Raw genomic sequence first — 12,013 nt, 5'->3', positions numbered from 1 at the left:
GGCGCTGATCTTCACATGGCAGAAACGGAGTTCAAATCTCATCTGGACCGTTCCCCCTTAGTAAGAATTGACTATCCATCTAACTATGTGGTAACAATAAGTGTAGTAAGCCAGAAATGGCAGGCATAACCTAGGGATTGTTAGGCCAAGAAAGAAGAAGAAGAGTCCTGATTTTCTGTAGAAGAAAAAGAGTCCTCTGTCTGATACACGAGAATCTGTGTCGTGTATCATTGCCTGTAACAGTGAACATCGTATCCCGTCCGTGCTTGGAGCGTTTTCTTCTTGTGTTCCTCCGTGGGTAGTAGATCAAGTGATCCTTCAGCACTTTACTTTATCTGTGCTTTGGATGCTTTAAGACATTTTGCCTATGTCATACCAAGCCTCCTCTATTATCGCACTCATTCATACATTAATTCATTTATCCGAGATGCAACACATATTATCATATCATCCCCGCTTCCCAACCGATCTCCAATAGGAACGTTAGGCGATCTGCCAAAGTCCTTAGCTGCCTCCAATAACGAGGATCGTGCAACCTCGTACTCCACACAGAATATTTTAAATTTTTACTATTTTATTTCAACTGACCATCATTTTCGGTTCAGTGGTTTTCCGTGGCCGTAAGGTCGACTAATTTGAGCCCAAATTCACACGCACAATAATATCACGTCACCAACGTGCATGCACGCTACATGTAGCAACATCCGGTATCGGAACACCAAACATTTAAAAAAACTCGCTTGTAGTGTACCTTACCAAATGCTTTGTTATGTTATTTGTTATTAGGTCGCTTTTTAGTTGCTTTTCGGTCAATGCTGGAATAAAAGAAAAAAACGATATGTTCTTCAATGGAATTTGAATTGTTTTATTTTAATAATAGGCTCAATCAATGCCCTCCAAAAAAGCAAAAACTGCTCAATGAACAGAAAAAGATGCAACAAATGCAACTTTATTTGTTTTTTTCTTCTTCAAAAGGTGATCAATTGCAGGTGGTGCAAGTTAGTGGTTGATTGAGCACTTTTTTAAGGCTATTCATAGATTTCATTGATAAGTAGTTTTTTACACCTCTTGGCAATTCTTGTACTCTTGCAGCAAATGTAGTACACGCCGCAGAACACCGAGTTTGGTTTTTGACAAGTAATCATTTCTTTTCTTATTTGAATGGGGGTAGCATTTTTTTTTGTGCCCTGTCCGATCACGCTTTTTGTCACCTTGATAAATTTTGTTGCTTTATTTGGTGAAACAAAAATAAATCAATAAGTAGAGCTTGTGGCTAAGCACTTTTTTCTCTGAAATTCCACGCAGAACGCATGTGCGTGCGATATTATGTTCCTACGGTTCCGGGTGCATTTAGCAGGCATAAGCAAATAAACAATAGCAGGGTTAATTTATATGTGTATCTTAACAAAAAAAAAAAAAAGAAATCTCCACATTGAAAGGTTTTGCGATGGCATCTGTTAAGAAGGGTTCAATATCGACATCGACACCTAAGGGGGCCGATGCACAAGGTAACGTGACACGTGACTGTGGGCTTTTATACATTCGATTGTTTGTTTTGTTTTGATTAATCGGTTAACGAACTCCGTCTTTCGGTCAGCAGATGGCAAGCTTTGCAAGATTCTAAGGCTATCGCAAAATCTATCACTGAATCGCATCAAGCAGCAAATGTGCATCGTTTGGAGCAGGTCTGTGTAGGTAAAATCTGCCAGCGGTACGTTACGGTACGGCAAGTTGCTCTTATCATCGTACCGACGTGTTGGACTATTCACTTGAAGCGTATCGTTATCATTTGCTGTCTAGTGTCATAAAGTTTGGTTGGTTTGTTGGATGGGTACGTAGGAAGAAAAAGAGGAAGATCATCGCACACGCGGCCTGCTGATAACGTGAATATTGCAACATTGAGCACTGAAACGTGAATGCACGACGGTTACTCTTTGAACTCGCCTAGAACTAGTTTTAGCTAGGTTTTTTTATTGCAATAACTTATTGATAAATTGTACTTTGATTGCACATCAGATCATTTCGCTTAGTAGAGTTTGTAACTGTTTGTTGTTCCCGTACCCAGTGTTATGATCGTCCAAAACAACGTTGGACACATATAAAAATTATCGAAATTGTGTACCTGTCTTGTATGAGATTAAATTGGGCCTATCTATACGGAATACTAACTGAAAACATAGACTGTAGCATAAATTCCTTTAATAATTCGTCTCTTGCCTGTGTCAAAAGTGCCAAAATCTGCACTTTCTCAAAGGGGCCTGCAGTTACTGGTAGAAAAAAAGAACGTCATCACTGTGCTGTAGGTTTACTTATCAAGCGCTGAAAGTTTTGTTTGCGTGCAGCTGTCGTGCAGCGATTAGAAGTTCGTGAACCTTTCAACCAGCTCCTCTGGAACCGACTAGACTGCGGAACCGACTAGACGCTCTAGGTGACCCATAAGGTTTTTTTTCGTTTCTCCTGAACCATAACAAAATCAAAGAACCAATTCGGAACTGTCTTGATGTTTCGTTCCTTACTGGCCGTGATTTATGGGAGTGAAAAGTGCGTAACAACTGTCTGGCCCGCCCGGCACAGAATCTGTGCCATCGGCTTAATGATCTCTCGTTCGGTGGGGCGACTCCCAGATGGTTCGCCGGTGACCTAACGAACGGCAACGAAGTACACGCGACCTTCGGATGCAGCGGATGAAACCCGCCAGACAGTGGCAGCAATATTCATTGATTAGCTTTAACATCAGGTTGTGAAATGTGTCGCCGATTTTTGTGAAAATTGTCCTTTTTTTGTGTGTGTGTGTGTTGGTTTTAAACAATCACCAAAAGCCAAAGGTTGATAATCAAACACAAAACGTGATCGTGAACATTTGGCTTCGAGCGGAGGAAGCATGCTTCCTTGGAGGTTTTGTTCTTATCAGGAAAGGATTTTTTTTTGTTTGCTTGTCACTGCCACTGATTGGAAACGTTCTTTGATGTTTCATATGTTGTGAAATTCGTATGTGTTATGAAATTGTTAATTTGTTGTTATTAGCAATCGGTTTTATTTTGTTGTTGCAGTTAGGAGTTGTCTGGTTTTATTTTTAAGTTCTGTCTTTTAGGTTATTCTAAGATATGCTTAAAACTTCGCAAGTGTTTGAACAACTTACTGGAGACCTTAATTGTTGTTCACAATGGGCAGGAATAGTCCAAATTTCGTGGATTGTGAAATAATTATCACTCCGGCTGTTGTCGCTTTAGCCGAAGCCAGTCGGGCTTCCACTTTAATTGTCTTGTACTTCTGTGCTAAGTCTGTCCTGCATTGCAAAGCCATTGATTCATCTGTGCCAATCGTTACACGTTTCATGTTCTTCAGCACAGCACATCAAAGACACTGTTGCAGAAATGCAACGCCAATTGTTTTGAGTGTGTTATCAATGTGTTACCATACGAGATGGATACACAACCAGCAAAACATTCGGCCCATCGACAAGCACTAAGTACACGAACGTTCGAAACAGGATACTTTCGCAGCGTAGAAATTTGATTTGTTTTGCAGTCCGTCGTGGAGCAGTGCTTTGCGAGACACAGACACACTGCTCGGGCGCCCGCAATCCTTTTTCGGTTCTTGGAAATGTTTTTAAAAGCAATATTCTCTGGAAATGTGAACTCTCGCCTCCGCCCGGCCTAGCTGCCGTGCGCCTCGGCTAGGCATTATTGGCCTGTGGGATCAATCATCCATTTAATTGATTTGAATTTTGTTTGTGCAGGCCGGTGGAGCGAGAAAAGGATTCGAAGCAATAGCAAAAAACAAAAAAAAACGAAAATCGAAAGCAAATCGTCCCAATTTGAAGTGCCCACACTGAACCATTCCGGGGCGTTCAGTTCTTCTCTGGCTAATGAATTAACATACCGTTTTTGGTGGTGGACTGGAATTGTTGCTTGAACAGTGTTGCGAACCTATAAATATCTGAAACAGAGAAAAGCTATTCTTTCTTCTAAGTGCACAAGTATTAAATTGGAGAGTTGAAATAGTCGATAGAACAAGGCGCAAATTCCTCAACGATTGAAGTAGCGAAATTCGGGTAAATTCACAGCGCACAGTTTAAACTTGAATCGAGCGTTTTTTTTTGACTCTGCTCCTTCTAAACGACTCTGGTAGGAAAAGTGTTGCTGTGGTAGCAGCCACAGCGAATGACTTGAAAGGCGTAGGAAGGTTAGAATGTACGACGGAAGGGCAATGTGTAATTACACTATATACATAAACTATATGCGAGTGCTCTGACCGTCATGCCGCATCGTGTGTGTGTGTGTGTGTGTGTGTGTGTGTGTGTGTGTGTGCTATTTTATTTAATTTTTTTTTTCGCCGGACGTTATTACTCCCGGATTACACTCGCACGTTCATTACCGACCAACACCGCATCGGATATGGCGCGTAGTCACTGTTATAACCGTTGTTGCAGTTACCATTGTTCGGCATGTAATGTGTGCGTGTTTTGTCGCATTTTTTGTTGCGACTTCTTTTGGTACCATTCCATTCTACCGACCACGGCACGGCCTACGACAAAACATTAGCATGGTCCATCGACAGCGACATTCCACCAGCAAGCGGACAGCGGAGGAACCGTTGTACTCTGCTGGTTCGGATGTCGATTGCTGGGGAAAAAAGCAGTCGTTTTTAAGTAGCATCATACTAACGATTGAGACGCGTAGACATAAGAAGAAAAGATATAATTTTAGTTCTTGAAGGATGGGATAAGATATCAACGTTGTCCGGAAATTGCTCATTATTTTATGTTAGCTTTACACGGCTTCAATTCATGTAACGGAATACTTGAATCATTTAGGGGAATGTTTCACTTGGATTTGGGAGCTTTGCAACCATACAATGGATTTTTGCCTTCAGTGAGGAGAAATTTGCAATCAGTTGAGGATTTTCCCTCGACTTTATGGAACAACTCAGTCATTGGATCATTTGCTTCAATCCCTACACATTTCAAGGGGTTTAACGCGACAATTTATCGGTATTCGTTGTAGTTAATTTGCTCAATCCTTGATTGCGAAATTTCCATCTCTTTGCTGTTTCCATCAACTGAGTACAAAATTCCATTATATGATTGTAAAGTTCTATAGCCGATGCGCAAGATTCCACTATTCATTTGAAACACTACATGGGGTGATAGATGGGACAGCGGTGCCGGTCTTCACACGGCAGGACCGGAGTTCAAATCCCAGCTGAACCGTTCTCCCATAGCGGGGACTAACTATCCAACTATGCGGTAGCGATAAGTCTCGTAAGCCAGAAATGCCAGGCATGACGTAGGAGGTCGTTAGGCCAAGAAAGAAGAAGACTACCCTGAGTGAGTCAAGAGTTCCATTTTATGGATCAAATAGTGTACAATATTTAAGCAAAAGTGTACTTGCTTGTTCGTATAAAACTGAGTTCGCCATATTCTAAGTTGAGCACGGGCGTGGCGAAATTTAAATAATATTCCACCAAATTTCGTTCGATCCAGGCTGTACCGTACAAAGCTGGTTTTAGCTGTGCAATTTTTATTCCAACCCCTCCGAACAGCATCCAAAAGAACCGAACCCGTCCTCCCGAAAGAAAAAAAAAAAGTCTAACCAAACCCGTTACATCAGTCACCCGGAGGCATTTTTCGTGGGGTACTGTCCCATTTCTTGCGGCAGACCCGAAACTTTCGAATCATCTTAGGATGGAAGGATCCTTTCTAATTTCCCTCCGCACTTGGCTCCGTTCGTTCATTTGACTAATTTTTCTATACTTGCGCTCACGCGTCCGTGTGTGTGTGTGTGTGTGTTTGCGTGTTGAATCCTATTTTTTTCGAGTGCAGCCTGCTCGCAGGGAAGTCAGCTGCCTAGAGGCGCCCATCGAGAGCAGGATAAATTAGTCCGAACAGACCCCAAAACTGGAGCCCTGGTTTGGCATTTTTTTGTGTTCCTAGTTTTTTTATGTTTCGGGCCACTTCTTCAATCATCGGCCACCACCAAAGACTGGTATAAGGAACCAACCAAACAAAAAAAAAACCTATGAAAGCTCCAATTTCCACGTTCATCGGAGGAGGTATGTAAGAAGGATAGGAGTCACGAAAGGGGGAAAGAAAATTCGCGGAAGACGACAAGATCGACCGTTACTGTGCGCGCGATCCGTGAAGCTTGTGCTGCCGGCGGCGGCGGTGCTTTGTGGTCGCACAATAATTTCGCCAGCAAAACTTTCGCGGCACCCAGAGTTGGCGATTTTTGTCGATCGGAGCCGGCGGAATAGAAAACAGCAGAGGTGTAGGCCCAACACAACAAACAAACAAAATCTCTGTGTGCGAAGAAGTAGATACAACAAGCAAAAAGAAAAAAAAGATAAATTTGCAATAGAACCACCACCCTGATCCTCCCCACGGCTGATGCTGCTGTTGCTGGTGCTGGTCGTGATACCTTTTTTGGGGAGGCCTCCCCTTGTTCGATGCTCTGCGCCAAACGGGTGTATACGGCCAACGGAAGTGGAAGAATTGGCACAGTTTTGAGCATTCTTTTTTTTCCCCTTTTTGCTGCTTTTGCACTCGGTTCTTTTTTTATGGTTACCCTTCTGGTGGATAGAAAGCTAGGCGCATCAAATCAAACCAAGCACCTCGAAAGCGAAGCATGAAGTGAACGCGCGGCGCCGGTGCAAAAAAAGAAAGAAACCCACCGATCAGGTTTTTTGGCAAACCCTAATCTCGTCGTGAGGTTTTGTCTTTTAGCGATTTCGGTTTTCTCCGCGATCATCACGCCCGTCCGTACGCGTGTGCTGGCTGGCTGGCTGATTCGCAAAATTTTTCGCAACTCTGATTTTGCAACGAAAGTTTACGTTTCCGGACAACCGTTAGACACGATGGAAGAAAGTTTCGGGACGTTGTTAGCGAATGCTTAGAAACGTACTAAATCGTTTAACGTTTTGGCTTTGTGCCATGAACAATGTGCAAATGCTACCGGGAAACGGTTTCCCATTGTGATGAATATTATTTTTGAGTGCATTTAAAAAAAAATCGTTGAATAGCGTGAAATTGTAAAGTTCAGAGGTTGGCTTAATATCTTATGCCGTGAGACATCGTTCGACACATTTTGCTTATCGATTGTTGCTTACACACAGTTCGGGATCGAAGCTGAGAATGGGAGCTGCGAACATTGACGGGTAATTTTGAAGGAATGTGGCAGCATTTCTTCTTTTAACTTTCCCAGATGCAAGAAAGACATCCAACAGCTGAGAAACTTGAACCTTGAAAGAAACAATTCAAAAATCTGTCGAAATTTATCGAAATATTTCAAATTCTCTACACGTATGTTTCTACACGCGAAATTTGATGCGAGGTGATAGGTTGTCATTTTTCGTAGATCCATTTTTCAGCTCCAACTCTCGGACTGTGTGTGAGCGCTCTCTAAACTAAACTTAAAAATAATTATTGTCACCAATAGACTACACATTGAAGTCCTTATTACTAAGCTCGAGTGTTCGACAAAAGCTCTCTAATTCGAGAGATCGGTATTATGGTTGTCAAATTGGCTACCCGTTAGACAGCGCAGAGCTTGAAACTTAACGAAAATTTTTAATCTAACGTCAGAATTACGGTTACCAAGAAGAACCTCGATTTAAAGCAAAATTCTTCCGCCGACCCAGGGCTAAAAAATGAGTCACAGTTTTTATTTTTTATTTTTTTGAACTCCAAAGCTTTTTTCGTTAAAAATTGTCTATGAATTCGTTAACAAATTTATTTGATAGCATTTTACGCTACGCCCAGTTTTGTGACCTAGGACTTTTCTGTATAGAATTAAAACAGACATTTGTTTCGTCAGTGTATGAACAATGAAGACCAGGAAAAGACGAATCATCCGTTCTACCAACGGGGTTTAACCTTCTGCGTGTTTTTTGAAGATCCAGTAACGCATTCTTTCTGAGGTAGTTGCTAATGAATTGTATCTAAGTTAATAATTCTTCTTCTTCTTGCATGGCCCTACAAGGTTCGAGGGGTCTCGGTTTCTGTGACTTTCTGTGACTTGATTTTATCTGTACCAAAGTAGTCAGCCCTGCGTACGGGGAGGCGGTAGGGGTGGGATTTGAACTCCGGTTCTGCCTTGTGAAGACCGGCGTCGGCCGCCGGACCGCCCAAAGTTCACAATCAACCACGAGTTAAATGAAATCGGCAATTACTTTTGTTTACATTTTTAATACAACTTCGGACGGAAATCATCATAGCTACCGTTTCGCGACTTGACGAAAATAAGAGCTTAACGAAAGTTTGACTTCTCTAACACAAAACCATAATACCGATCCCTTCGATTAGTGATTAAACAAGGTTTGTTTAAGAGTTTGCCTGTTAGAGAATTCAACACTGCTATAGCGATTGGTTCACGAAAACAGTATATTTATCTACGACGGCTTAGTTTACGCAAACACTTGTCAGCCTAGACCCTCCAACTCTACGAGTAGAATTTTTCTTTAATAAAAAGTTGAAGAAAAAAACTCCGAATCTTCAAGAAAAAAAAACACACAAACACTCCAAAACAAACGATCATAATCACGAATGCTTTATGTTTTGTGATAGCTTAAATGTAAACAAAGCGAAAAAAATGCGATCCAAAATGCGCGAAAAAGCATTAGGTTGTGTAAAGGTCATCAGAGTCTCGTGCTAGAAACCCTGCCAAATGGATTAGGCTCGACTGGACCTACACCAAGACGACTATCACGGTTAAAGGCTAGTTAATATCCGTTGGGGTGCTGTCTTCTGAGCGATTTGTCCACAGTAGCAAACACTTGACCCCCAGCGGGTTGGCAGTGAAGGGACAACGTCTAGCGCGAGGGGTAGGCTCAGTCTCGGTCGTGGCAAACCGGGAGACCTCGGAAAGCTGTGTGGTCGTAGTGCAAACAGAGACCACAGTAAGTGTTTGCTAGGCAGACGCTGAGAGACACCGACAGTAGCTGGGGCCTGTGATCATGAACCGCGAAAAGTGAACGTGTGTATTGGTCGTTTGCTCGCGGCAGTAAGGTGTTAGGTAGTTAGGAAAACAACAACACCAGCACATCGCACACAGTTTCCGTCGAGTGTTTTTTTTTTTTTTTTTTGGGGGGAAACAAATATCACAATATTAGCTATTAATAAAATACTTCGATCTTTACCTCGTCGTGAATGTCGCAGCTGCCTCTGTCTGCCTACCATTTTCGGACGTAATTCGCGCGGCATCAAACTGCAAACCCTGGTGCATCGTCGAAGCAAAACTTCAAACAGCCCCGGATGTGTAGCATACGCAACTATCATCGCGCATTCGTTTCGATCCACGGTTTCGGTTTTCGATTTTTGTCCTAAAGCATCCACCACCCCATACTTTGGCAAGCACTTTACCGGATACACGGCTAACGCGAAACGTGTGGCGTGTGGTGGCACGTTTTACGAATGAGTAAAATGTTTGTTGAAGGTCGTTTGAGGTCTCTTGGCTTCGTAGTTACCTCCCTCTTCAGCTGCTTTCGGTTGAATGAGTTTCTTAGCTTGAGTGTAGCAAACGCAGAGGGAAAAAAACCCCCAGCGTTGGGGTCATCGTAGAGAAGTGTGTTACGATGTCTTGATGTGTTGAGTTAAGAAGATTGGACACGAAGCGATGTACGTGTGGCGAGTTGTTTTCGGGGTGGTTCATTTGTACATGGGCATTTATTTTGTTGGAATATGCTGTACGCACTGCAGTTAGATTCTTCATAGCCTGGTATACCCTGTAAGATTGGGCTTACAGATGACATGTTATGGGATCAAATCTAAAGTGAACTATCCTGCACCAAGGTCTCATTATTTAGCTTTTTGGCACGCCGAATTTATGTGTTTTTTGTTGTCAATCACAACATAGAGAACCACACCAAAGAAGATTATGCAGTTTAAAATGACTTAGGTGATATACAGGGATGTGGGATAAACGGATGCTTTGGGATAAACGGGTAATTTGCTAGACATATCTGGGCTCTGATCATACAAGGTTTCGAATCATATCATGGATCTTTTGAATCACACGGTGGAATGTATCAACTGGATAATGGAATATTGTATTCTCGTAGTGGAAGGTTACAATCATACAATGGAATGTTATATTCACTTAAGATATATTTGCAACTCGGATATGGATCATTCCATAACTTTTTTCAAGTAACATGTTTGACATATTATTGCGTAAAACCTGGTCAAATGTGAATGAAATACTAAAACAAAACTAGAAATGGCTCACTAGTCCATCTCGATAACTCATTAATTTAATCCCTGATGTACAATTGCTTAATACTCTCAGCTTCTCTCAATCTATTATGGTCAAGTGCCGTCGTATGCCAATCCAATATCTTATGTTTTCTGGCGCACGCAACACAGCCATCATGCTAACCTTCACTTGCCACCTGAACTTGTCAAGTCTCGTAGTCTTCCAAACCGTTATCCGAGCCTTTTTGGTGGATGTATCTACCCCATCGCTTTATTTGGAACTATCACTCTATCAGAGACTCTATCCAATTGAACGATCAGACAACGCTTTTCAGTCTGGATTGTCCTGTGCTATTCTCATGACATGACTAGCATTCCAGAGTCTGACGAATCAATATTGGTTTGAGAGAGAGAGAGAGAGAGAGAGAGTTCGATGCACAAAATTGAGGTCACTATTCAGTTTGCTGTGCTCCTTGTAGTAGCAACGCTACAATATCCTGTTTTATATGTTAGTTTACACTTTAAATAATTATCTCTCTTTCTCTCCCTTATTGGCTTAACGACCTCTAAGGTCATGCCTGCCGATTGTGGCTTACTAGCTAGTTTAATGATACCACGTAGTTGGATAGTCAGTCCTCACTACAAGGGAACGGTCCGGATAGGATTTGGACCCAGTTCCTGCCGTATGAAGACTGGCGCCGTTGTCGCCTCTGCTACTGGGCCGCTTTATAATTATCAAATTAACAATATTGAGTTGTACGACAGCCAGCAAAATTAATACGAGTTAACGCTTTTATTTTATACAAACCACATTTTATTGCTTATTGCTTGCTTAAGGCAAAAAATAACACAAAACGCACAGGAAAGAGATGGTTGAAATTGCATTGCACCAACCTTTCCCAAATGAACCGGAAGAAATTGGAAATATCCTTTGTTGATGTGTTAATTATCTTAGTTTTTGTAGCCCATCGGACTCCCATTCTGTGCGGTGTAGTGCTGCAAAGTGCAGTGGAATGTGTGGAATGCACTTCGTACACGTCGCCGCTTTACTTGTTGGTGCTATTAATAAAATAATTATGAGACGGCTGTCCATCCTTCTGATTCTTGACGGTTTTGTTTTTTCGTGACGAATTCTCCGCCGTAAGGGAAATAACTTATCCCACTCGCCGGAGGGAGGTTGTCTGAAATTTTCCTCTTCTTCACCGTTGAAGCGTAGGAGCGTTGAGACTGCGACGGCATAGGCGTGTTGATTCGCTCGGGGTGGCGAGCAACGTCTGCATTAGGAATGTTACACGCCTTTGTGCTAAATTTTCAAATACTGCATTTATCACTATTTGCGCACTAAATACTGATTAATTCTTCATTTTAATTGCAGGTGCAACCGTAGTGTCCTGGCGAGTAAATAATCAAGAACAGCTGTTTGTTAGGTGAGTAACAATGAAGAACTAGTATTTTAATTCTATTACTGTTACTAAAGGAGTGGTTCTGGGCATATGCATGATTCACCTTCTAAATATCAGAAGAAAAAAAACGTTGGAGAGTTCAGATTATATCAAGGGGTTCGCATACGGGATCAACAATCCTTCTGAGCATCTTTCTCTCCACTGCGGCTATGAGGGTTTCGTCAGTTTTACACAGAGTCCTTCGCCCAGAAATGGAAGAGAGTACTGGAACATTAAATGATCTATACAATCCCAGATTCGTCGGTTGCGACAGGTATTTATAGTGAAGAAGTTCTTCGGGCTGTAGTATAGCCGATTGGCAGCCAGCACCCTTGCACGTAACTCAACCTTAATGTTGTTGTCTGTGCCGCCGACTTTTGAC

At 42.1% G+C, this 12,013-nt stretch overlaps 1 protein-coding gene across 3 annotated transcripts in view; it reads left to right on the top strand.

The window, feature by feature from the left end:
* LOC118514571 (glucose-6-phosphate 1-epimerase) overlaps positions 1-12,013 on the top strand; it is a 49,769-nt gene that overhangs the window by 4,069 nt on the left and 33,687 nt on the right. For all 3 annotated transcript variants that reach the window (XM_036061571.1, XM_036061572.1, XM_036061570.1), the window contains exon 3: positions 11,565-11,616. In XM_036061571.1, the coding sequence (XP_035917464.1) occupies positions 11,565-11,616 (52 nt within the window). The remainder of the gene's footprint in view (positions 1-11,564; positions 11,617-12,013) is intronic.

This window comes from Anopheles stephensi, chromosome 3 (genome assembly GCF_013141755.1).
Source record: "Anopheles stephensi strain Indian chromosome 3, UCI_ANSTEP_V1.0, whole genome shotgun sequence".
In the NCBI taxonomy this organism is placed as follows: domain Eukaryota; kingdom Metazoa; phylum Arthropoda; class Insecta; order Diptera; family Culicidae; genus Anopheles; species Anopheles stephensi.
The sequence above is the reverse complement of the archived record's forward strand: the minus strand, read 5'-3'. Positions and strand labels throughout refer to the sequence as shown.